The sequence below is a fragment of the Theropithecus gelada genome, chromosome 4 (assembly GCF_003255815.1).
Source record: "Theropithecus gelada isolate Dixy chromosome 4, Tgel_1.0, whole genome shotgun sequence".
In the NCBI taxonomy this organism is placed as follows: Eukaryota; Metazoa; Chordata; class Mammalia; order Primates; family Cercopithecidae; genus Theropithecus; species Theropithecus gelada.
This window is the reverse complement of record NC_037671.1, coordinates 114,870,439-114,896,034: the sequence shown is the minus strand read 5'-3', so window position 1 is coordinate 114,896,034 and position 25,596 is coordinate 114,870,439. Positions and strand designations below refer to the sequence as shown.

The window sequence follows — 25,596 nt, the reverse complement described above, 5'->3', positions numbered from 1 at the left end:
ACCTGCCTTGGCCTCCCAAAGTGCTGGGATTCCAGGCATGAGCCACCACACCCCACTGTATATGCATTTGAAAAAGCAAAATTGGGTTTATATTGAATAGATAGTTTACTTTCTGCTTTTTTCCTGAACAGAGGTTTATAGATCAATATAGGCATTTTTCAGGCCAGGTATGGTGGCTCACGCTTGTACTCCAAAAACTTTGGGAGTTCGAGGTAGGACGATTGAGGCCAGGAGTTCAAGACCAGCCTGGACAATGTAGCGAGACCCAATCTTTCTTTAAAAAATATTAAAAATCTATATATAGAGGCATTTTTCTCATAATTAACTGCTTCAAACATGTTGTTTTTGCCATAAATTCTTCTGAAAAGATAAGTATACTGTTTCCTTACTGTTACAACACTTACTCTAAATGTTATACATTCTAAGCTGTAAACATACTCACACATAAATCTATACCTTTTCATTTGGTCTATTTCATAGAATTGCCTAGGTAAAGAAATAAATATATGTGGACTCAATAAGGAGAGAGATAATATTTATTCTACATCACTTTTATTATTTGAGTTTTTAATGTTTATTTTCCCCTTGCTTTTTAAAGTGATTTTAAAATTCTCCTTTAGTGTTTCTGTTGTATCATAACAATTCCTTTGAGGAACTATTCCTCAGAGTATTTATCTTGGATTTGGAATAGCAATAACCATGTCTATACAAATATGTCCAGTTCAACTGGACCATAAAACTCGATTAGCTGATATTTATCTATGTGCATAGCATGCAGCAAAGACCTGAAAATACGCTGAGTCCAGGAGAGACTGCCCATCCTGTAGATAACCTGACAGTGTCATTCAGATTCAGGGTGTGTATAGATGGATAGATACAGACAGATATCTATCTATCTGTCTACCTATCCATCTATCTACACCTATCTAGATACAGATAGATATCTAGATAGATAGATATATCTCCTCTTTTACAGTTATCCAATTTGGAGCTGTATTTCACTCAACTTTAAATTATCTTGGAGCATTTCAAAGGAATAACAGGAAGTGAGGGTGATCTGGCTGCGACATTTGTCACCCCACTGATCGCCATGGTTGACTCGGCTGATCTGGCTGGCTAGGCGGGTGTCCCCTTCCTCCCTCACTGCTTCACGTGTGTCCCTTCCGAAGCTGCACACTTGGTCGAAGAGGACGACCATCCCCAATAGAGGAGGACCGGTCTTCGGTCAAGGGTATACAGGTAGCTGCGCTCCCCTGCTAGAACCTCCAAACATGCGCTAAAGGTCCATTTAAAGGAATAACAATGGCATCGATTCTCCCTTCTATTTCATCTGTCCTTTTCCAGCAAGAAGAAAAGAGACCCTACTGGTTTTTGGCTTCCTTACCCCCAAGGGTGATGCCAGGTTAAAGAGAAAATGAGAGGAGAGGAGGCCAGGGAGGGAGGGTTGAATTTGGTGTGCAAGTCCTTTCTTCCATTCTGTAACACTCATACTTGGGTTAAATACCTAAGCATCCTTCGAGGAAGTTGGAGAGCCTAATATTGGTTTTAATTCTGGGTGTAGTGGTCCCAGTCCCCTCCTTTTCAGGAAAAAAGAGGAAAGTAGCCTGCTTTATTGCAGCCATCTGTCTGCTGGTCCCGGCTCCAGACTGCCCACTCTGAGGCCTCTCCCGTTCTCTTCCTGTGTCACTGCTTTGATTTTTGTTTTTGTTTTTTATAGAGATGGGGTCTTGCTGTGTTGCCCAGGCTGGTCTCGAACTCCTGGCCTCAAGTGATCCTCCCATCTCGGCCTCCCGAAGTGCTGGGATTATAGGCATGAGCCACCTCACCCAGCCTGTGTCACTACTTTGTGCTGCCACACTGGACCGCTGCTTCCATGTTTTAATCCTCTCCAGATGTGGCTTCTGCTGCCACTTTCCGCCTCATTGTCCCTAATCCCTGTCCATTCTCAGCATCCTTTTTCAGCTCCTCTTCCTCAGGGTTCCAGGCCATTCTTATTTCATGGACATCACTCCGTTCGGGTGATCCCACAGATTCACATTCATCTTGTGGGCACTGTAACTTTGGACTCCTCCCTCACCTTCGTCACTACTGCATCCATCTCTTTTGTTCCTTCAGTCTCTTCTTCCTGTCATCACAGCCCAGGTGCCTTTTCTAAATTGCAGTAAATTCAGTGCCACCATCCCCTGCCTCAAGCCTCCAATGGTTCCCTATGGTCTTCAGAACCAGCAGCACAAAGTTATTTTTTAAAGAAACAAACCAGCTTTCGTGAGCTATAATTCACATACTGTGCAGTTGACCCCTTTAAAGTACACAGTTCAGTGGTTTTTGCTTTATTCACAGAGCTGTATAACCATCCCCACAGTCAACTGTGGGACATGATCTTTTCTTCTTTTCTTCTTTCTTTCTTTCGTTCATTCGTTCTTTCTTTCGTTCTTTCTTTCTTTTTGGGGAGTCTTGCTCTGTTGCCCAGACTGGAGTGCAACGGCACGATCTCGGCTCACTGCAGCCTCCGCCTCCTGGGTTCCAGCGATTCTCATGCCTCAGCCTCCTGAGTAGCTGGGATTACAGACGCGCGCCACCATGCCCGGCTAGTTTTTTTCTATTTTTAGTAGAGATGGGGTTTCACTGTGTTAGCCAGGATTGTCTCGATCTCCTGACCTCATGATCCACCTGTCTCGGCCTCCCAAAGTGTTGGGATTACAGGCATGAGCCCAGCCGGGACATTTTCATTACCTCATAAAGAAACCCCATCCTAGTTAGCTGTCACTCCCTCTCCCGCTAAAACCCCCAGTCCTAGGTAACCGCTAACTACTTTATGTCTGTAGATTTGCCTCTTGTAGACATTTCAAGTAAATGAAATTAAACAATGTGTGCTCTTTGGTGACTAGCTTCTTTCACTTAAAAGTTTTTTCAATGTTCATCTATGTTATAGTATGTTTCAGTACTTTATTTATTTTTATTACTAACCCATTTCCATTAGATAAGCTAAATTTTATTTATCTCTGCATGAGTTGATATTTAGATAGCTTCCAATTTTTGTTACTAGGAATATTATACCGTAATGAACATTGATGGACAAGTTTTTGTGCAGGTATATATTTTCATTGCTCTTGGGTATATGTCTAGGAGAATTGCTGGGTCATATAATAAATCTATGTTTAACATTTTGAGGAACTACCAGCCTATTTTCCAAAGCAGCTGTACCGTTTCCAATTTCTCCATTCCTTGTTATTGTGGTCTTCCTTGCCCCCTGCCACCTGCCCGTTTTGTAAACCAGGCAGATCAGCTTTATGTTGTTGTCTTTTTTTTTTTTTTGAGACAGTCTTACTTTGTCACCCAGGCTGGAATGCAGTGGTACGATATCATCTTACTGCAACTTCCGCCCCTCTGGGTTCAAGCAATTCTTGTGCCTTAGCCTCCTGAGTAGCTGAGACTACAGGCTCCTGCCACCATGCCCAGCTAATTTTTATATTTTTAGTAGAGACGGGGTTTCGCCATGTTGGCCAGGCTGGTCTCGAACTCCTGACCTCAGGTGATCCACCCACCTCGGCCTCCCAAAGTGCTAAGATTAAAGGCGTGAACCACCACACCCAACCTGTTGTCTTTTTTCTTTTTTATTAAGGTCATCCTAGTGGGTGTGAGGTGGTTTTGATTTGCATTTTTCTAAGGGCTAATAACGTTGGACATATTTTCATGTGCTCATTGGTTGTTTGTGTATTTTGTTTAGAGAAATGGCTACTCAGATTCTTTGCTCACTTTTAATGGATAATTTGTTACAAAGTCCTTAACATGTCATTCTAAACCCTTTATAAATATTTTTAGTTTAATCTCCAGTATTGTATTCCCCCCACCCCCAACCCCCGGACCTCCCCAAGTAAACTCCGAACCTCATAGCTGTAAGGAACCCACTCATGATTGCCCAAAGGTCCAGCTCTTGGTATCTCTGCCCATGCTGGTCTCTCCCTGTGGACCACCTTCCTTTGTGCCCCAGGCAGGGAGTGTCCCCTCATCCCTTCAGAGACCCAAGGCTACCTCAGAGGTGAGCCAAACTGGAGCTGCCCACTCCCGCCACTAACTGGGCGTGTCCACTACCCCCTCCCGCCACTGGGCGTGTCCACCACCCACTTCCGCCACTGGGCATGTCCACCACCTGCGAGCTCCCCAAGGCCAGGGACAGTATCTAATGAGATCCCTGGGTGTTTCACATAATAAATACAGAGCAACAACTTGGTAAATATTTGTTGAATTAACCGTTCAGATTTGGGAAAACATGCTTTCTAACATCCGCCTATGTATTACACAGCAAAACTATGTAATTCTTACTATAATTATAATTCTTCTTATAATTCCTGTAATTCTCACTTTGGTTGGTGATGTCTTCCTCTAAAAATCGTGATTTAACAAAAACAGAGAATGGAAATGATAAAAGAAAGTCTCCTGCGTTGGACAGTGACCTTAGGTGTCATCTTTACTCCTGCTTTTATCCTGATGGATGACTTTTCTTTGTAAATGCAGACACACAGAGGCTTGATTGGCAGCTGTGCCATGCACCCTGTCCTTGATCATTCTTAGAGGTAGAGATCAAAGGAAACCCATTGGCTGAGAGAGTCTACAACTTGCCACATGATCTATTGCTCTGCCTTGTGATTTTAATTGCCTCTTTAAGAATATCAAATCAGGCCAGACGCAGTGGCTCATGCCTGTAATCCCAGCACTTTGGGAGGCTGAGGCGGGTGGATCACCTGAGGTCAGGAGTTCGAGACCAGCCTGGCCAACACAGTGAAATCCCATCTCTATTAAAAGTATAAAAATTAGCCGGGTGCAGTGGCAGGCGCCTGTAATCCCAGCTACTCAGGAGGCTGAGGCAGAGAATTGCTTGAACCCAGGAGGCAGAGGTTGCAGTGAACCGAGATTGCATCATTGCACTCCAGCCTGGGTGACAAAAGCAAGACACCATCTCAAAAAAAAAGAAAAAAAAAAAAGAATATCAAATCAGATGCGTTAGCGTCTTCATGAATGTCAAAAAAAGAAATGTTTCAGTGCCAAAACTGAACAGCAGTATGGTGACCTTTGGAAATGTTGTTTAGGGTATTAAATGTGTCACTAGTGACATTTTGTGTGTTTTTATTTTTCTTCCTACCCAGCTCAGTGGAATAGGTGCTGCTTGCCCTGTTGTTAGAATTTGGACTGATAGAAAGGAGAGGAGCTGGAGATTCATTCTGCTCTGCAAGGACAGACTCGATTTCAGAAGTGGCACCAGATGATAGCCTGTGTTGTCCCCAACCACTGGTGCTGAGAAATGATGCAGAACCAAACCCTCAGATCCCAGATCGCCCACGGCTCCTGGGACATCTCTGGGGAAGGGACTTACTAATGTAGCACCTGATACAACATCCCAAGATGTCTTTATCCATGATTTGCACAGCCAGGACACTCCGGGGCTGGGATTGGGAGGAGAGGAATGGCCAAGCTTCCCTGCCCCCTTGGCTCTGTGGACTCCAGAGGGATGTTCAGTACCAGCAGCATTTCACATACACCAGACTCATTATTAAAATTGGAGCAATTTGTGAACTAGAGTTGAGACTTCTCTAGAGAAGATAAAAGGTTGGGAAGCTGCTCAGTGGCTCGGTCTGGGAGTCAGCTTCCAGGCAATATCTTACTAAGTCAGGACAAGGCCCATCACTCCCTGTTCCCGCCAGGCCGGGTATTTGCCAGGATGTGAAACGGAAGCCAGGTTTTTGGAGAGGCTGAAGCTGATTTTTTTAACAAGGTCCAGTTACCAGCAAGGAAGTGGCCTTCACGCTGCTCACTCTGGGCCTGAGTGTGGTGCATCGCGCCCCCTGGTGCCCAAAAGGCGCAACTACGTGCCATGCTAGCCGGCTCTCCTGGACTTCCATTTTTCCCTGATTCTCCTGTTTCTGGCCCACCCTCCTCTTGGCTGTGCCCACTGTGGTCCACGCCGAGGCTCCCCTCCCTCCTCCCTGCCCCAAGCAGTAATGAACAAGATCTTCATTCTCTGAAGAGAAGTGCAATAGTAAAATTTTGCTTTTTGTTTGCGTAGGGGAAGAGCTGGTGTTAATGGGGTCAGGCAGGCAAGGCATGAAATAAGGAAAGGATGAAAGAAGAGAACAAACCCAGGGGACCTAAAGGACCTACCCTAACAAAAAATTGGCGTACAAAAAAAGTGTATTAAAATTGTGAGACTACACCAACTCATTCGTCACTTATGTCTTTGCAAAGAACAAACCTGAAGCTTCAATGAGAAAGAACTGAAGTGCTCTAGGGCTGCCTGAAATCTTCGGAACTTTTAACATAGGCTTTGAATTCCGAGGTGTGTGCTTGCATGTTAGAGATGTGATCGTGTCTAAAAATTGGAACATGGCGTAGTTTGATCTAAAAGATGAGCTAACTTCTGCCATTTAGAAAAAGACCTCATGCTCAAGTCTGCTTTTGAAAAGTTACCTTGGTCAAGCGTTGAAGATAGCACTTGTTAGAAGGAACAAGTTCACTTCTAACAGCCCGTCTCAAAGAAGGAGTTCAGGAAACAGCACTACTGAGAGTTGCCAATCCTCAGATCAGTGCAACGCGTGTGTATGTGTAAGACACAGATGGTGAAAATATAAAATGCTACAGATGCCAAGAAGGGAGGTGTTTTGCACCACACCAATCTTTAAACAAACAGAGGGATGCAGAATGCAGTCTTTAAAATGGAGGGAGAATTTGATGTCTGTGTGGCTATTTCCTTGAAATGATTTAAAAAGCTGAGATACAGAAGTATTAGTAAATCGGTGCCAGGAATGAGGTAACCGTTTAGATCCAATGCGGCCGCTCCAGCGTCGTACTCATGCCCAGCACCCTTTAAACCCTCCCGGGACTCTGCAGAGCCCGCTGACCACTCACAGAGCCCAGCTTGGGGGAGGGCTTTAAGGTGAAGCACGTGACCCCTGCTTGTGCAGCCCGGGCCGGGAAGTTTGCGCTCCCGAAGTCATGGAGCGCAGCAAGGGAGGGGCCAGCGCCAGCCCGCGTGTGGGTGGCTGGGTGGGGGCGTGGGTGGGGGTCCGCCTATAATTATCTGGGGAAATGCATCCGCGCTCCGCTTTTCGCTGCGGCAGCTCCGAGGGCACCTCCTGTTCTCCCTGATCCTCCGGGAGTGGCTGGGCGCTCAGTCCGCTCTGATCCCACCGAGACCACCCGGGGTTGGCAGGAAGGAGACGAGGCGTCTGCTGGAGAGGGCAGGGACCCGCTAAGCTGATCTCCTGTACAGTAGTGCTACTTAAAGTATGCTGGGGACCATCACCATCACAGGTAAGGCACAGGTCAGGTCGCTTGTGTCCTTCCCGGACGGCAGGCACGGGGCACGAAAAGGGCTTTCTTCCGTCGAATGCGCGTTTGGTGGGGAGCCCGGGAGGTCAGTGACTGGACCGTTACTGGCATTTATTTCTCTCCGTGTGCTGAGTTTTTCATCAGAAGAACATTCTCTCTTGGGCTCAGCAAGAATCAAACAATCTCAGCTTTTCGTTTTTGGCTGAGCTGGACTCTTCTTGGCTGTGCCTATGGGAGACTTTCAGTATATTTTCTTCGGGGTTGTACCTTTCCCTTAGGGAGACAGGGATGTGGAGAGGAACAGCAGCAGCCGACTGAATAGAAATATGTCAGATGTATGTGAACTTGAAAATAAGTTGTGAAAGCTTAATCTCTTGCCGTAGTCGTAGACCAAACACTTTCCTCTTCTGGGCAAATTACAAGTGTTTGCATTTTGACTTGTTTACTAGGAACTTTGAATAAAGGTACACTGGGTGGTTTAGGGGACTAACATTTAAGCTCTGCTTTAAGTGGTGGTTTTAATAAAGCCATAGTTATTATAAAATTGGTGGCTAGGAAGCAACACTATGTAAGCAACAAATAGTATTTAAAAAGTATGTTTCTTTAGCTTACTTTCTAGGAATTTGGTCGTATGAATTATAATATTGAATGCCTACTTCTAGCCAATAACTTCTATGCATGAAACTTTTAGAATGCCCTTACGGCTCCTCTAACTTGACTTGATAGTCTTATGCCATTGTACTGTGGCCTCACTTGCTTATTTTCTCTTCCTCTCATCAAGAAAATTAAACTGCATTTGCAAATTTAACTTTATAGGAACAGCACTTCTTTAAATATTTGTGATCATTGCTGCCAAATCTACTTTTGTTTTTATTTTTGTTTTTGTTTTGAGATGGAGTCTTGCTCTTTCGCCGTAATGGAGTGCAGTGGCTCGATCTCGGCTCACTGCAACCTCCGCCTCCCAGGTTCAAGCGATTCTCCTGCCTCAGCCTCCCGAGTAGCTGGGGTTACAGGCGCACACCAAGCCCAGCTAATTTTGTATTTTTAGTAGAACCAGGGTTTCACCAAGTTGGCCAGGATGGTCTCGATCTCTTGACCTCGTGATCTGCCTGCCTCAGTCTCCCAAAGTGCTGGGATTATAGGCATGAGCCACCGCACCTGGCCTACATGTTTGTTTTTTTTTTAAAGCAACTATAGAATTTCTAGGACTTAAAATTTTCTCAGTGCAACTGCTCCTGCAAAGCCATGCGCTCCTGTGTAATTTAAAAGAATGTGAAAGTTCAGCAATACTAAAATTATCTCTCACTTCCTATAGATTAGCTTGTTTTCTTTGAGATTTCCTTAAAATTTGCCCCCCAAGTTGACCTGGCTAACCTTTCTACCATTTACCCAGCTTGAAAGTTTATGCCATATCTCGAAACTATTAGTGAACAGACTGTACAAAATGAAAAATTTAAAACACGAAAATCTCCATTTTTTTTCCCCGAATCATTAATTTTTCTATGAATGGAATATGCAAATGTGTATTGTAGGGAGTCACAGCTCGGGGTGGTGCTTCTGAGATCGTGACTTTTCTGAGTACTTTTTGGGTACAATATGATTTTTATTATATTCACCATTCAGTTAGTCGCATACTGAGATTCCTATGGTAAAAGAAGGTGGTCTAAAGTTTTAGCAGTCATTAAAGGTTAATAAACTTGGAACACTTGAGGGGGCCTTTAATAGTTGGCTCAGATAACCCCAATGGAAGGATAAATGAATGGAAATAGTGGGAAGGACTAATTTTTAAGGCAAAATCAGATAATTGACTCTATTGCTTTCTGAATTTACTTTTCTTACAGTGTGGGTATGGAGGATGTGGCAAAATTTTGCACTTTTTCCTGGTAATAAGAAAGTGCAGAGAAAATCTTAACTCCAAAAATTTAACAGCAAGAAATCTTATGTACTGGAAGAAGTAAAAATGAAAGGGAGTTTCAGCTGTTTTTCCTCCGCAAGTTATTCTGATGGAGAAGATTCATAATCATCATCTTTAAATAGTTGTTCAGAATCTTGAAAAGCCATGAGGGCTTTAAAAATTGACAGTAAGGTGGCCGGGCGTGGTGGCTCACGCCTGTAATCCCAGCACTTTGGGAGGCTGAGGCGGGAGGATCATGAGGTCACGAGTACGAGACTAGCCTGACCATCATGGTGAAACCTTGTCTCTACTAAAAATACAGAAATTAACCGGGCATGGTGGTGTGCACCTGTGATCCCAGCTACTCAGGAGGCTGAGGCAGAAAGAATTGCTTGAACCCGGGAGGCAGAGGTTGCAGTGAGCCGAGATTGTGCCACTGCCCTGCAGCCCGGTTAACAGAAGGAGACTCTGCCTCAAAAAAAAAAAAAAAAAAATTGACAGTAAGGTTTAGTGCAATCTGAAAGGTCTCTTGCGTCTTTGGGATTACTCACTTAAATACGATAGAAGGTTATTGTAGTTCTCTTTAGCACTATGTTATTTTAGGAGGCGTGTGTTTAAATTTTACCATTTATTAACGGGACTGATGGCATTTTATAGGAACTACTTAGGAATCAGTTTGCATTTCTGAAAGTAAGGAAAAGCTATCACTTAATACTATTATCCCCCCCCCCCCCCCCCCCCCGACACACACAACCCAGTTTACACAAACCACTAAAATGAATGCAGTGGAAATTGAATTATGAAGTGATTGCTTATTCACATTACATACTGTTGCCATTCTTGGGGTCTCTTTCTCTCACATCTCATTTGCAATAAGTTAGCTTAGAAACAAGGAATAAGTGATGTGACACGATGATCATCCCCTTCCCCACTCAACTGTAAATGGCATGCCAGCAAAAAAAATCCCTTTTTTTTTTTTTTTTTTGAGATGAAGTCTCACTCTGTCACCCAGGCTGGAGTGCAGTGGCGTGATCTCAGCTCACTGCAACCTCCACCTCCCAGGTTCAAGCAATTCTCCCTGCGTGAGCCTGCCGAGTAGCTGGGATTACAGGCGCCCGCCACCACGCCCCACTAATGTTTGTATTTTTAGTAGAGACAAGGTTTTGCCATGTTGGCCAGGCTGGTCTTGAACTCCTGACTTCAGGTGATCCACCCTGCCTCAGCCTCCCAAAATGCTGGGATTACAAGCGTGAGCCACCACGCCCGGCCAAAAAAAAAAAAAATGCTTTTTAAATTAAGCAAGTACCTTTTCTGTTTTCTCTAAGTCACCCACATTACTGACACTGATAATACTGATATATTGCAAACTGTCAAGTATCATGAGAAATAGGGACATTATTCTTTAAAGTAGAAACTGGGGAAGAATCAACATTCGTGTTAGTTCTAGATTATTTATAATGCACTTCCTGATGCAAATAATTTTTACAAGAGAAAAAAAATACCTCGCACATGGGTGTTTCCCATCTGCTATGGAGACAGATTCCTTGTCAAGAGACTTTGGAGACACGAAATTGATACTTTCACAACTGCTAGATGAATAACTACCACTTCCTGAGCGCCTAGTCTGGCAGGTGTTTCTCAGCACTTTGTGGACATTATCACGTATTCCTCACAATAATCCTGCAAAAAGTGGTTCTGTAACCCCGTTTCTATCGCGAAAGCAAGTTTCTCATGATTTGATAATTACCCAAGGTTTCACAGCTAGTAAGGGCATAACTGTAGAGTACCTTGCAAAAGACCTCTTTCTTGTTGTGAAGATGCTAATACTTGTGTTAGTGACGTCCACATTCTTACATGCCCGCTCAGATGTTTAAGGGATCGTGAAACATCAATATAAAAACCAGGGATTGGGGCTGGACCCTGTGGTTTATGCCTGTAATCTCAGCACTTTGGGAGGCCAAGGCAGGCGGATCGCTTGAGTCCAGGAGTTCGAGACCAGCATGGTCAACATAGGGGAGACCTCCTCTCTAAAAAAAATTTAAAATTTAGCTGGGCAATGTGGCCCGTGCCTGTAGTCCCAGTTACTTAGGAAGCTGAGGTAGGAGGATCACTTGTGCCACTGTATTCCAGCCTGAGCAACAGAGCAAGACCCTGTCCCCACCCCACCCCCCAAAAAAAACACCAGGTCCAATGATGATGTCACCTATATGCTTCTGTATGGGATTTTTGCTTCTATGAATTTGAATGTATCTCCGCTTGGAGGTTTTCTGGTTAATGAGCTTTAGAACAAGGGAAGTTGGGTGTGTAGCATATAAGGGATGGACTTAGAATGCAGAGAATTCCTGGAAAAATTCCAGGACAATGCTACGAATCTTGGGGGAAAGATAACTAGTTCCAGATGTCACTGTAAGCCGTTCTGATGTGCCTGGGGATGCGGAGCGCTGGTGAGACTAAGCCTGAAAAATGAACATGTCGTTTCTGCAATATCGTACTTCTTTTTCTCAACAAAAAATGATGGTGGTGGTGTCACTGAAACCTGATAGCTAAGGTTTGGATAAAAACAGTAACATTTTGTAATATGTAATCAACATATTCCTTTATGTTTTTTTCTTCTTTTAAGCCTCTAAAGTAAAAGAAAGCAATGTATAATTTCTCTCTTAGTCGCTAAGTATTTGGAAAAGTGAGAAAAGAAAGACGATGCTCCAGGTTTTGAACACGTGGGCCGTCTCTACATTATATGGAGCTTGGGGACAGGGAGCGCAGAGCCAGCAGGGACCACTGTAGCTTAGCCCTTCTTGGGATCATGGAGCCTTTGCAGCTTTGGGGACGGGGAGATTATGGATATTTTCTTTTTTTTTTTTTTTTTTTTTTTTGAGGCGGAGTCTGGCTATCTTGCCTAGGCTGGAGTGCAGTGGCCGGATCTCAGCTCACTGCAAGCTCTGCCTCCTGGGTTCACGCCATTCTCCTGCCTCAGCCTCCCGAGTATCTGGGACTACAGGCGCCCGCCACCTCGCCCAGCTAGTTTTTTGTATTTTTTAGTAGAGACGGGGTTTCACTGTGTTAGCCAGGATGGTCTCGATCTCCTGACCTCGTGATCCGCCCGTCTCGGCCTCCCAAAGTGCTGGGATTACAGGCTTGAGCCACCGCGCCCGGCGATTATGGATATTTTCTAAAGGAAAATGTGTATTTGCACATACACATTATAGACCTGGACATTGATTTGATAAACTGGGATTCACAGACCATTTATCTGGAGACAAACCTAGGTTAATAGCAGGTAACACCTCAGTGTGAAACACTTCAGTAATTCTTGGCCAAAGTGAGATTTTTGTACAAGAAATGATTTCAAGTTTTGGTTTCTTACTACATCACTAAAGATGCAACTTTTCATATATTTTCACATTTATTTGACTCCATTAATATTCCATAGACCTTTTTTTTTTAACCTCAAAGTGGTTTGTTATGACAAAGCTGTTTAAAATTTTAAAATTTTAAATTTTAAAACAAGCTGTTTGTTATTATTAAACGTGTTATAATTTTTTTATAATGTAGTAATTGAGGATAGTTTATACTCTTAAAAATAGGGTGAAAGGTGTTCACTCCAGAAGGTATCTTTTGTTCTCTATTTCACTTTCCACACTTATTAAGAATAACTTTAATTTATCTTAGAAAAACATAAAGCAAAAAGCCTACCCAAGGTCTTGGCAGTGGTAACTTCAAGTTATTTTTCCTTCCGGAATGTTGTAGCATGAAGTAGCTTCATCCGTATCCAGTCTTTATTTTTACTTCATCTTTTTAAAAGTTTTGTTTTGGAGTACAGTAGCATGATCATAGATCACTGCAGCCTGGAACTCCTGGGCTCAACGATCCTCCTGCCTCAGCCTCCCAAGCAGCTGGGACCCTACTGAGTAGCATGTCTAACCCTACGTCTTTATTTATTTATTTATTTATTTTTGAGACAGAGTCTCGCTCTTTCGCCAGGCTGGAGTGCAGTGGCATGATCTTAGCTCAGTGCAACCTCCACCTCCCAGGTTCAAATGATTCTCCTGCCTCAGTCTCCTGAGTAGCTGGGATTACAGGTGCCCGCCACCACACCCGGCTAAATTTTTGTGTTTTTAGTAGAGATGGGGTTTCATCATGTTAGCCAGGATGGTCTCGATCTCCTGACCCTGTGATCCACCTGCCTTGGCCTCCCAAAGTGCTGGAATTACAGAGGTGAGCCACCATGCCCGGCCCAGCCCTGTGTCTTATATGCACTATATCCATGCAGAGATCCCTCCTTCTTGGGTATATTCAGAAAATTAAGTGAATGAAAGCTCTTTCTACAGCTTCTTTAAAATTATCTTATCTTTTCCAAGTAATATTTTCAGCATGTTGACCCTGTCTCACACAAGCGTGTGATTAGGTGTCTCCACCCAGAAGAAGGGCATAGAAATATCTGGTTTCTGTAGTAATACTCTCTTGAGAAACAAGGCATGGATGATGTTGTTTCACTAATGATTGATGTCGAAAGACCTGTCAATCAAGACATGTATCACACATGGGTGTGTAGCCTGTTGGAAGGATTAGTCTTTTTTCCTGCCTTTTGAAGTGTCTACAGGGTGGGAAAAGACCAGTGACTAACAGGACAGTACAAAGACGGAGGTGCCTATGAATTCGGGCTCCAGAGGCTTCTACAGGGGGCACACCGACCACTCCCTTTAACATTTTGGCCATCTTGGTGACCTAGTGGGATGCTGGAGTTGTTTCTAACTGAACCTCAGCACCAGTGAGTACGTGAGCACCACGATTGGGCTTTCTGGGCATCGGAGAGACTTGGGTGGATAGCCGCGTGTTTAAAAACAGCGGGATCATTCAGTCACACATGAGTTTAAAAACTACATTGTGTGGAGGCCGGGCGCGGTGGCTCACGCCTGTAATCCCAGCACTTTGGGAGGCCGAGACGGGCGGATCCTGAGGTCAGGAGATCGAGACCATCCTAGCTAACATGGTGAAACCCCGTCTCTACTAAAAAAATACAAAAAACTAGCCGGGCGAGGTGGCAGGTGCCTGTAGTCCCAGCTACTCGGGAGGCTGAGGCAGGAGAATGGCGTGAACCCGGGAGGTGGAGCTTGCAGTGAGCTGAGATCCGGCCACCGCACTCCAGCCTGGGCGACAGAGCGAGACTCTGTCTCAAAAAAAAAAAAAAAAAAAAAAAACCTACATTGTGTGGAAAAGGCCACTCCAAAATCAAAGGAGGTTTTAGGGGCACCAAAAAGTACATCCCCATATCAGTGATCCCAAATCAAAGATGGAGCTTTCTGATCTTCCTCTTTGTAGCCAGTCAGACAAAGCTAAGGCAGATGAAAATTCCGTAGGAGTTTTGAATTAAAAGAAGCGCCCTAACAGAAGGCTGTGATGACGTGTGGCTGTGAATGGATTCCACTGTGCCAGGCCTGCATGGGTGAGCACTGGCTGCCTGTCCTGGAAGCCCCCTCCATTATTTTTAGAGGCCTCTTATCAATCACTTACTCCCTTCACTCCCAGCATTGGGAGTGGGTTGAGCCTCTGGTCTGAGCCTCTCCTGCCTGCTGCCCCCACATCTTTTAGACTGTTTTATAATGCATTTAACAGCCTCCCACTGTGCTCACTAAGCTGCAATCTTTAACTCATTCACAACCAGCATGCAGGGAGCACGTAAAAATACTTTCTCAGGCCAGGTGCAGTGGCTCACGCCTGTAATCCCAGCACTTTGGGAGGCCGAGGCTAGCGGATCACCTGAGGTCAGGAGTTTGAGACCAACCTGGCCAACATGGCGAAACTCCGTCTCTACTAAAAATAAAAAATCAGCTAGGCATGGTGGCGAGCGCCTGTGGTCCCAGCTACTCGGGAGACTGAGGCAAGAAAATTGCTTGAACCCAGGAGGTGGAGGCTGCAGTGATTCGAGATCACACCACCACACTCTAGCCTGGACAACGTAGCAAGACTGTGTCTCAAAAAAAAAAAAATTTTTTTTTTTCAAAGGTTTCTGCTAGCCACAAACTAGAAGGGAATGATGATGGTCTTGTTTGGCAATCTTTACCAGCAGCAAGAAACTGGGAAATATGGGGGTGATTTTGGTGTATCCTGTACAGTTGGGCTGGGGAAAGCAAAAAAAAGTGAAGGAGATAAGGAGGGGGAGGCCAGCACAGGAAGAAGGGTCCCGGCCACCTTTGAGCCATACTTGAGGTAAAGGACCTGCATCTGGCCAGGCTCTGTGGCTTATGTCTGTGATCCCAGCACTTTGGGAGGCTGAGGTGGGAGGATCGCTTGAGGCCAGAAGTTCAAGACCAGCCTGGGCAACATAGCGAGATCCTCCATCTCTACAAAAACAGAAAAGGGATCTGCATCTTTACATGGTGCAAATAAAGAAAACTAGAAGATAGGGAGTTAACTCGAGACATACTATGTGCCTCTTTTCTCCCCTTGAAATGTTGATGTTGGAAGTCAAGGTGTTAAAAATAGGCACAATGTCACATTCAACTTTACAGGATTTGAAAGTGCATCTTGGCTGGGCGCGGTGGCTCATGCCTGTAATCCCAACACTTTAGGAGGCCGAGGCAGGTGGATCACCTGAGGCAGTAGTTCAAGACCAGCCTGGCCAACATGGCGAAACCCTGTCTCTACTAAAAATACAAAAATTAGCCGGGTGTGGTGGCGGGCACCTGTAGTCCCAGCTTCGCAGGAGGCTGAGACAGGAGAATCGCTGGAACACTGGAGGCAGAGGCTGCAGAGAGCCGAGATCACGCCATTATACTCCAGCCTGGGCAACAGAGCAAGACTCCGTCTCAAAAAAAAAAACAAAAAAGAGTACATCTCAATTTTTTTTTTTTTTTTTTTTTTTTTTTAGATGGAATAGTTGTCACCCAGGCTGGAGTGCAGTGGTAGGATCTCCACTGCAAGCTCCACCACCCGGGTTCACGCCATTCTCCTGCCTCAGCCTCCTGGAACTAAAGGAGTCCGCCACCATGTTTGGCTAATTTTTACTAAGAGACAGGGTTTCTCCGTGTTAGCCAGGATGGTCTCAATCTCCTGACCTCATGATGCACCCGCCTCGGCCTCCCAGAGTGCTGGGGTTACAGACGTGAGCCACCGCACCCGGTCTTCAACTTTTTGTATGTGATTTTCAGTGACTTCTGGTCGTGAAAATCAAGAGCTTTCTGGTTCAGCAGAGCTGAAAGCTGTTCAATACTGCCCTCTTCTGTCCAAAACTCATTCAGGCATTTGGACAATGATTTTCTACTCGGGAATGTTTGTGACAAAGCGTGATGGTGAAGATTTGACATTATCTAACCATGGGGACAGAAAAACAAATTTTGCAGCAATTAGGTCTTAGTTTTGGAGACTCTATTCAGAAAACAAAACAAATAGTGATTATCTGGATGTTGTCCTTATGAAAAGTTTTCCCTATTCTCTGTGTTTTTAAAGTCTTCTACAATTTATACTGATTATGTTTGGAATTGGCAAAAAGTAATGAAAATTAAAGTTTTATTTTTATAGAAAGCCAACTGATAAGTCATCCTCATAACCAGCCTTAGTGTCCTCACCTATAATGTAAGCGACTTATGTTATAGGTGAGGACACTAAGAACAGAGATTTTCATTTTCTTTTTATTTCACTTTTTTTTTTTTTTTTTTGAGATGGAGACTCACTCTGTCACCCAGGCTAGAGTGCAGTGGCACGATCTCCACTCATTGCAACCTCCACCTCGCAGGTTCAAGCTATCCTCCTGCCTCAGCCTCCTAAGTAGCTGGGATTACAAGCATGTACCACCACACCCAGCTAGCTTTTGTATTTTTAGTAGAGACAGGGTTTGACCGTGTTGCCCAAAGCTGGTCTCAGACTCCTGACCCCAAAGTGATCCTCCTGCCTCGGCCTCTCAAAGTGCTGGGATTACAGCCCTGTGAGCCGCTGTACCTGGCCTTATTTTTAGTTTAGCTTCAGAGATACATGTATAGGTTTGTTACATGGATATAATGCATAATGGTGAAGTTTGGGCTCTAGTGTACCCATCACGGGAGTGGTGAACATTGTACTCAATAGTATATTTCAAAGCTCACTTCCTTCCCACCTTCCCTCCCTTTTAGAGTCCCCAGTGTCTATTATTTCCATCTTTATGTCCCTGTGTACTCATTGGTTAACTACCATTTATGAGAATACGCAGCATTTTACTTTCTGAGTTATTTTACTTAGGTTTATGGCCTCCAGATCCTTCCATGTTGCTGCAAGGGACATGATTTCTTTCTTTTTTATGGCTGCATATATTCCATGGTGTATGTGGACCACGTTTTCTTTATCCAGTCAAACTTTGGACACTTGGGTTGGTTCTATGACTTTGCTAGTGTGAATAGTGCTGCAAGAAACATGTATCTTTTTGATAAATTGATTTTATCTCTCTTGGGTAGGTGCCAAATAATGGATTGCTGTGTGGAATGGTAGTTCTATTTTTTGTTCCTTGAGAAATCTCCATAGTGTTTTCTATAGCTCTCTTACTAATTTACATTCCCACTGGCAATGTATACACGTTCCCTTTTCTCCACATCTGTGCCAACATCTGCTGTTTTTTGACTTTTTAATAATAGCTATTCTGGCTAGGCGCAGTGACTCACATCTATAATCCCAGCACTTTGGGAGGCTGAGGCAGGTGGATCACCTGAGGTCAGGAGTTCGAGACCAGCCTGGCTAACATGGTGAAACCCCGTCTCTACTAAAAATATAAAAATTAGCCAGGCGTAGTGGTGTGCGACTGTAGTCCCAGCTACTCGGGAGGCTGAGACAGAATTGCGTGAACCCAGGAGGCGGAGGTTGCAGTGAACTGAGATCACGCCATTACACTGCAGCCTAGCCGACAGAGCGAGACTCCGTCTCAAAATAAATAAATAATAAAAAATAGCCATTCTGACTGGTGCAAGATTGTGGTTTTAAATTGCATTTCTCTGATAGTGATGCTGAAAATGTTTTCATATGTTTCTTTGCTGTTTGTATGTCTTCTTTGGAGAAATGTCTAAGAACAGAGATTTTTAGGAAACTTGCGCAAGGGCCCAGTGCTAGTAAGTGTTACAACTAAAATTTAAACACCAGTCTGTCCCCAGAACTTCTGCTCTTTCATTTTCTTCCCCTCTGCCTGAATTCTTTTTCTCTCTTCGGTAGGAGAAAGTTAACTCGTTTTCCTGTTATTTAATACAATATAAAATTTATATTATGGTATGTAATGTGAAGGAAATATCTGATATCCTCCTCTAAAATCAGGTCAAGTAAATCATCACTCTACATTTTGTTGTTTTCTATAATTTTTAGTAGTTATCTGCAATTCCGAGTGCATTCTTCCAAGTGATTAAAAAAAAAAAAAAGTAACTTCAGGCCAGTTCCGGTGGCTCACGCCTGTAATCTCAGCACTTTGAGAGGCCGAGGCAGGTAGATCACCCGAGGTCAGGAGTTCGAGAGCAGCCTGGCCAACATGGTGAAACCCCATCTCTACTAAAAATAAAAAAATTAGCTGGGCTTCGGGGTGGGCGCCTGTAATCCTAGCACTTTGAGAGGCCGAGGTGGGTAGATCACCCGAGGTCAGGAGTTCGAGAGCAGCCTGGCCAATATGGTGAAACCCCATCTCTACTAAAAATACAAAAAATTAGCTGGGCGTGGGGGTGGGCGCCTGTAATCCCAGCTACTTGGGAGGCTGGGACAGAAGAATCGCTTGAACCTGGGAGGCGGAGGTTGCAGTGAGCTGAGATCGTGCCATTGCACTCCAGGCTGGGCAACAAGAGCGAGTTTCTGTATCAAAAACAAAAAACAAAAAGATAACTGTAAACATTCAGAAAGTTGGAAAACTAAAATGAATACATAGAACACCCATACTCTTTACTCGGGTTCACCTAACCCAAATAGTGGAATATTGTCAACATTTTCCCTAACTTGCTATATTTACTCTCTTTTTGTTGGAAAACAAAACAAACCTCAGTCCACAGGTTTCTGTTATAACTCACATAGGCATGAGATATATTAATAAATTCACTGAAGAAGGCCGGGCACAGTGGTTCACACCTGTAATCCCAGCACTTTGGGAGGCTGAGGAGGATTGCTTTGAGCTCAGGAGTTCAAGGCCAGCCATGGTGAAACCCCTGTGTCTACTAAAAATACAAAAATTAGCCAGGCGTTGGTGACTCACGCCTGTATTCCCAGCTACTTGGGAGGCTGAGGCTGGAGAATCGCTTGAGCCCTGGAAACGGAGGCTGCAGTGAGCCAAGATGACACCATGGTACTCCTGCCTGAGTGACAGAGGGACACCTTGTCTCAAAAAAAATTAGGGAAGCATTTGAAAGTAAGTTGTATACATCATTTTACCCCTAAATATTTCAGTGTGTATTTTCCAAGAATAGGGATATTCCCTTTCATAACCATAGTATAGATATTGACGGTTATCAATATCATACATTTAAGTTATTACAGAACTTTTCTATAATCTGCTTCTAATTTTGTCAGTTAATCTAATTATGTCCCTTTTAAAGCATTCCTCTTTGTATTCCAAGATCCACCCTAGGGTCAGAGATTTTGTGTTGTCATGTCTTTTTAGTTTCTTTTAATCTGGAAGACTTCTATAGCTTTTGTCTTTTAGACTTTGATATATTCAAAGCATAAGTTCTCTCCCCATTTCTACTCATTCTTTATTTGATGTTTCTTTTGCCTAAATCAATTTAGGTTACTCATTCTTTTTTTTTTCTCAAGAGAGCAAGACGGAGTCTTGCTCCCTTGCCCAGGCTGAAGTGCAGTGGTGTGATCTCGGTTTACTGCAACCTCCGCCTCCCGGGTTTAAGCGATTCTCCCACCTCAGCCTCCTGAGTAGCTGGGACTCCAGGCACCCACCACCATGCCTGGCTAATTTTTGTGTTTTTAGTAGAGACTGGGTTTCGCCATGTTGGCCAGGCTGGTCTCAAACTCCTGACTTGAGGTGATCCGCCTACCTCGCACCCCCAAAGTGCTGGGATTACAGGCATGAGCCACTGCACCTGGCCGTAGGTTACTCATTGTAAGCCAGAATCCTGCAGAGGTGATGTTGTGTCCTTCTCAGGGTATTGCACGCAGTGTCCATCTGTCCCTTGTAGACTGATGTTAAGGTGTTGTCCGATTTCTCCACTGTAGAATTGGGCGTTTCTCCCTCCTTTTCAACAATAAGCATGTAAACATCCTGCCCCTCTCCTCCATTTAGCACTTTGGCACCATTGATTCTTGCTTTATCCAGCTTTCACTTTGATGGTTGTAAAGTGATGATCGGGTGATCTTTTGAATCGCTATCTATGAGTGGGTGGGTAGGATGTATGCACTGTTTCCTTTTCAAAAAGATGCATGACTGTAACTATGAATAAACTCTGCCTTTCACACTGAAATAGAATTCAAATTGCTGTCCACATTAGACATAAAGCAGTTTTTCCATCTAAGTGTAGGAGTTGACATAGCGAAATACTTGTTCTTGCCATAAGTGGCGCTTGTGAACTATAAAAAGTTATAATGATTTATGGAAAATAAGTATGTTTATGCTTTAAAAGGGTATGAAATTGACTTTTCTTTCAAAAAGACAAACTGTGTATTTTGCTCCTTCAGTGCCCTCACTCTAAGCACTCCCCAGCCAGCCTTTGGCCCTCCTGAGATACCACACACCTATATGATGTTGGTCAAGTCATAGGACCGTTTTTAAAAACAGACTATTTTTAAGAGTAGTTTCAGGTTCACAGCAAAATTGAGTGGAGAGTTCAAAGAATTCCCATGTGTCCCTTGCCCCATCACCTACACAGCCTCCCCCAGCCCTTATCAACATTCCCCACCAGAATGGGTTGTTTGTTACAATCAATGAACCTATACTGATACATGGTTATCACCCAAAGTCCAAAGTTTACATTAGGGCTCACTCTTGGTGGCATACTTTCTGTGGGTTTGGGCCAATACATAATGATGTGTACCCGCCATGACAGCGTCATGTAGAATGGCTTCACTGCCATAAAAATCATCTGTGCTTCATGTATTCATCCCTTCCTCCCCCCAGCCCCTGGCAACTACTGCTCTTTTTACTGCCTCCATAGTTTTGCCTTTTTCAGAATGTCATATAGTTGGAATCATATATTGTGTATCTTCCTCCGAGTGTCTTCTTTTGCTTAGCTATATATATTTAAGTTCCCTCCATGTCTTTTCATGGCCTGATAACTAATTTTTCTTTCTTTCTTTTTTTTTCTTTTTTGAGATGGAGTCTCGCTCTGTTACCCAGGCTGGACAGTGCAGTGGCACGATCTCAGCTCACTGCAAGCCCCGCCTCCTGGGTTCCAGCAATTCTCTGCCTCAGCCTTCCGAGTAGCTGGGATTACAGGTGCCCACCATCATGCCTGGCTAATTTTTGTACTTTTTTTAGTAGAGACGGGGTTTCACCATCTTGGCCAGGCTGGTCTTGAACTCATGACCTCGCGATCCACCCACCTCGGCCTCCCAAAGTGCTGGGATTACAGGCATGAGCCACTGCACCCAGCCAACTCATTTCTTTTTAGTACTGAATAATATTCCGTTGTCTGGATGTACCATACTTTATCCACTCACCTATTGAAGGACATCTGATTGCTTCCAAGTTTTGGCACTTATGTATAAAGCTGCTGTAAACATCTGTGTGCAGATGTTTTGTGTGGACATAAATTTTCAGCTCATTTGGGCAAATACCAGGGAGCATGATTGCCAGATCATATGGTAAGAGTATATTCAGTATGAAAAGAAGCCGTAGACTGTCCTTCCAAGTGGCTGTCCATCTGCATTCTCACAGATGACTATTTTTGAAGTCCCAGTTGGTAGGAGCAGGTGAGCTCCACCTTCTATCCCGCAAGGCTCTATAAGTGCTGGCTTTGTAATGGGAACTTGACTGATACCCTCAATCTTGTGCTAATACTCAAGAACTTAAAGCTCTTTACAACCCAGCCAAACCCACAAGCAGATTCCGCCATGCCTTGGCCATTGCCAGACAAAACCCCTTTGTGTTTTTGCTTGATTTTCATCCTTCTGTGACATTGATATTTCAGGCCAGGCTAGTTGTTTTGCAGAACGTCCTTCATTGCAGATTTGTCTGATTGTTTCCTCGTGATTAGATGCCGTTAAACATTTTGATCAGCAGTGCTACAAAGATGAATTCTTGTTCTTCTGAGTGCCTCACATCAGGAAGCACGATGGCATCTGTTCCATTATCCAGGATAAGTCTGATCCCTTGGTTAAAGTGGTGCCTGCCAGATTTCTCCATTGTCGAGGTCCTTTTTGTTTGTTTTTGGGTTTTTTTGGGGTGTTGTTTTTCTTTGTTTGTTTGTTTTTGAGACAGTCTTGCCCTGTCTCCCAGGCTGGAATGCAGTGGCACGATCTCGGCTCACTGCAACCTCCGCCTCCCGGATGCAACCGATTCTCCTGCCTCAGCCTTCCGAGTAGCTGGAATTACAGACATGTGCCGCCGCCCCCGGCTAATTTGTTTGTATTTTTAGTAGAGATGGGGGTTCACCATGTTGGCCAGGCTGGTCTCGAACTCCTGACCTCAGGCGATTCGCCCGCTTTGGCCTCCCAAAGTGCTGGGATTACAGGCGTGAGCCACCGCGCCAGGCCTCGAGGCCTTTTTTTTTTTTTTTTTTTTTTTTTTTTTTTGAAATTAAGTGTCAGGGATGTTCAGCAGCGGCTTGGCAGTTGGTTAGCAGGATGGTTTTCGGCCTCAGCGGGCTTGGGTTTGAAGAGACCCCACTGGGGCGGTCCGCAGGATCCCCGGGGGTTTCTTGGGAGGCCGAGGGCTGGCGCCGGGCGCGGGGAGGGTGCGTCCTTTGTGACGTTAGCGGCAGGCCCCGGGGCCCAGGCTTTCGCGAGCTATGGCAGCCTGCAGGGGCGCGCTGGGCCTCGCGGGCCGCTGTTGGGCTGCCCCTGCCGGCGGGCTGCGCGCGCCATGCCCTGGTGGAGTAAACTCTGCAGTGAGTAGCACGTGCCCCCTAGCGGCCGTTCGCCCCGCGGCGATGGCGGACACGGAATCCCGAGGGCCACCAACTGTCCCTTAGGACCGGCCCGAGATGGGTGTGTGGGTTTTCTAGCCTCCTTCCTTTCCGTCCCAGGCTTGGGAAAGCCTCTCTACTGGCCAAGGCGCACAGGGACAGGTCGAGAAGAGCCTGCGACCGTGGCATCCCAGCCCAGGCTGCAGAGCTGCCTGCTGCCCTTGATCTTGCCCCAGGCCCCCAGCCCCAGAAGGGCAAGGCCTTTCTGGGTCCCGTGACACAGGTGCCAAAACGCTCTGCGATAGCAGCCTACCTCCAACAGGGAGATGTGAGGGAAACACTTTCACGCAGCGCAACCCCAGGGATGCCCCAGGGTGGGCCCCACTTTCTGCCACCCAGAGGACACCCCCCGGAAGATTCTGGCTTGAAAGGGGAGTCAGGGGGTTGGAGTGGACATGGCTGTGGCTGCGGTCACCTGGGGAGGTGGGCGGCAGGGCAGGTCGAGGATAACCCAGGCCTCAAAAAGTCACCAGGATTTAGCAAAGTTGCCCTCACTGTGAGGCCTGGAGGCCGGCAGAGTGTGGGGCGCAGAACAGAATGGAACAGGCCTCAGCACTTGGGCTGCACCATGGGGAGTGTGGAGCCGAGTGATGGGGCAGGCTGGGAAGTGCGGTCTATGATTCAATTCGGGTTCCAAGCCCGATTGCATGTGTTTTGGGGTCAGGATCTCAACAGCACGGGTACACATATAGGTACCTGCCAGGCTAGGTAGGTTAGAAGACTATTCTCTAGGCCCTGGAGCCATTAGAAGTCGACAGCCTGGTGATGTGATAGAAGCGGTATTTTAGGAGGCCCTGCTTAGCAGGTACCTTGTATGGAGTGTGTAGATTGCCCCAGCACAGAGGGTACCTGGAAGCCGAAATGAGGGCGAAGCACAAAGCACGGAGGCATCAGAAGATTGTTCTGACAATTGTAGCTCTTAGGATTACTTAGGTCAAAAGAGACTGCAGACTAGTTGACCAGTTACAACTTAACATTTTTATTTTTCTTTTTGAGACGGAGGAGTCTCGCTTTGTCACCCAGGCTCGAGTGCAGTGGTGTGATCTCGGCTGACTGCAGGCTCCACCTCCCAGGTTCACACCATTCTCCTGCCTCAGCCTCCTGAGTAATTGGGGCTACAGGCGCCCACCACCATGCCCAGCTAATTTTTTTTTTTCGTACTTTTAGTAGAGTTGGGGTTTCACCATGTTAGCCAGGATGTTCTCGATCTCCTGACCTCGTGATCCACCCGCCTCAGCCTCCCAAAGTGCTGGGATTACAGGCGTGAGCCACCACGCCCTGCCTACAACTTAAAATTTTTCTATATACGTTTTATTATGTGTTCATCTCATAACTCACTCACTCTATATAACGAGAACATCTGATTATTGTTAAGCTATACTGAACTATCAATAGCTGTTCAGTACCAGCTACCTTAGATACTGATGGCAGTCGCCCAGGCTGGAGTGCGGTAGTGTGATCTCGGCTCACTGCAACCTCCACCTCCCAGGTTCAAGTGATTCTCCTGCCTCAGCCTCCCAAGTAGCTGAGACTACAGGCATGCGCCACCACGCCCAGCTAAATTTTTGTATTTTTAGTAGAGATGGGGTTTCACCACTTTGACCAGCGTGGTCTCAAATTCCTGACCTCAAGTGAACCACCTGCTTCAGCCTCCCAAAATGCTGGGATTACAGGTGTGAGCCATAGCGCCCAGCCCAATAGCTGTTTTGTTCTGCCTGCTGGCAGCTGGTTCATGAACCTTTATCTTCCTAGTTTTGACTATAAACATTTCGGCCCTTTCAGGATGAAACAGAAGTGTTTACAATGGAAACACAGATTTAAGAGTGGAGGGAAAATAGTGAGGGAGAAATGGTTGTGTGACCCCAGCTTTCTACTCCTATATTAGCAACATGTCTCTGCATTTTCTGATTCCAGGGAGGTTGATGAGTATTTGTTTTTAATCACATGCTTGCTGGCAGGACATGTAATTTCTGTTTGTATTCTGTACTAGTGAAATCATACTAGAATAGAGTTTGTTATTGGAATTTTTCTTTTTTCTCTAGTATATTTCCAATTATTTTATCCAACTTTTTCAAAAGGAAAGTCGCATCTCTTAAATTGCATTAGAAGTGTTTGCAAAAAGTTCTTTTGTGACCGCCAGGCACGTGGCTCACGCCTATAATCACAGCACTTTGGGAGGCTAAGGCAGGTGGATCACCTGAGGTCAGGAGTTTGAAAACAGCCTGGCCAGCATGGTGAAACCTTGTCTGTACTGAAAATACAAAAATTAGCCGAGTGTGGTGGCAGCGCCTGTAATCACAGCTACTTGGGAGACCGAGG

At 45.1% G+C, this 25,596-nt stretch overlaps 1 protein-coding gene across 5 annotated transcripts in view; it reads left to right on the top strand.

The window, feature by feature from the left end:
• The window catches only part of AKAP12 (A-kinase anchoring protein 12), a 123,926-nt gene that overhangs the window by 82,997 nt on the left and 15,333 nt on the right, over positions 1-25,596 (top strand). Inside the window, exon 1 of one of the 5 annotated variants that reach the window (XM_025381975.1) lies at positions 6,956-7,305. The exons of 3 other annotated variants lie outside the window; for them this stretch is intronic. In XM_025381975.1, the coding sequence (XP_025237760.1) occupies positions 7,281-7,305 (25 nt within the window). In that variant the 5' untranslated portion in view covers positions 6,956-7,280. Of the gene's footprint in view, positions 1-6,955; positions 7,306-23,198; positions 23,300-25,596 lie in introns of those variants that run through there. One more of the 5 variants, XM_025381976.1, reaches the window with a different exon arrangement.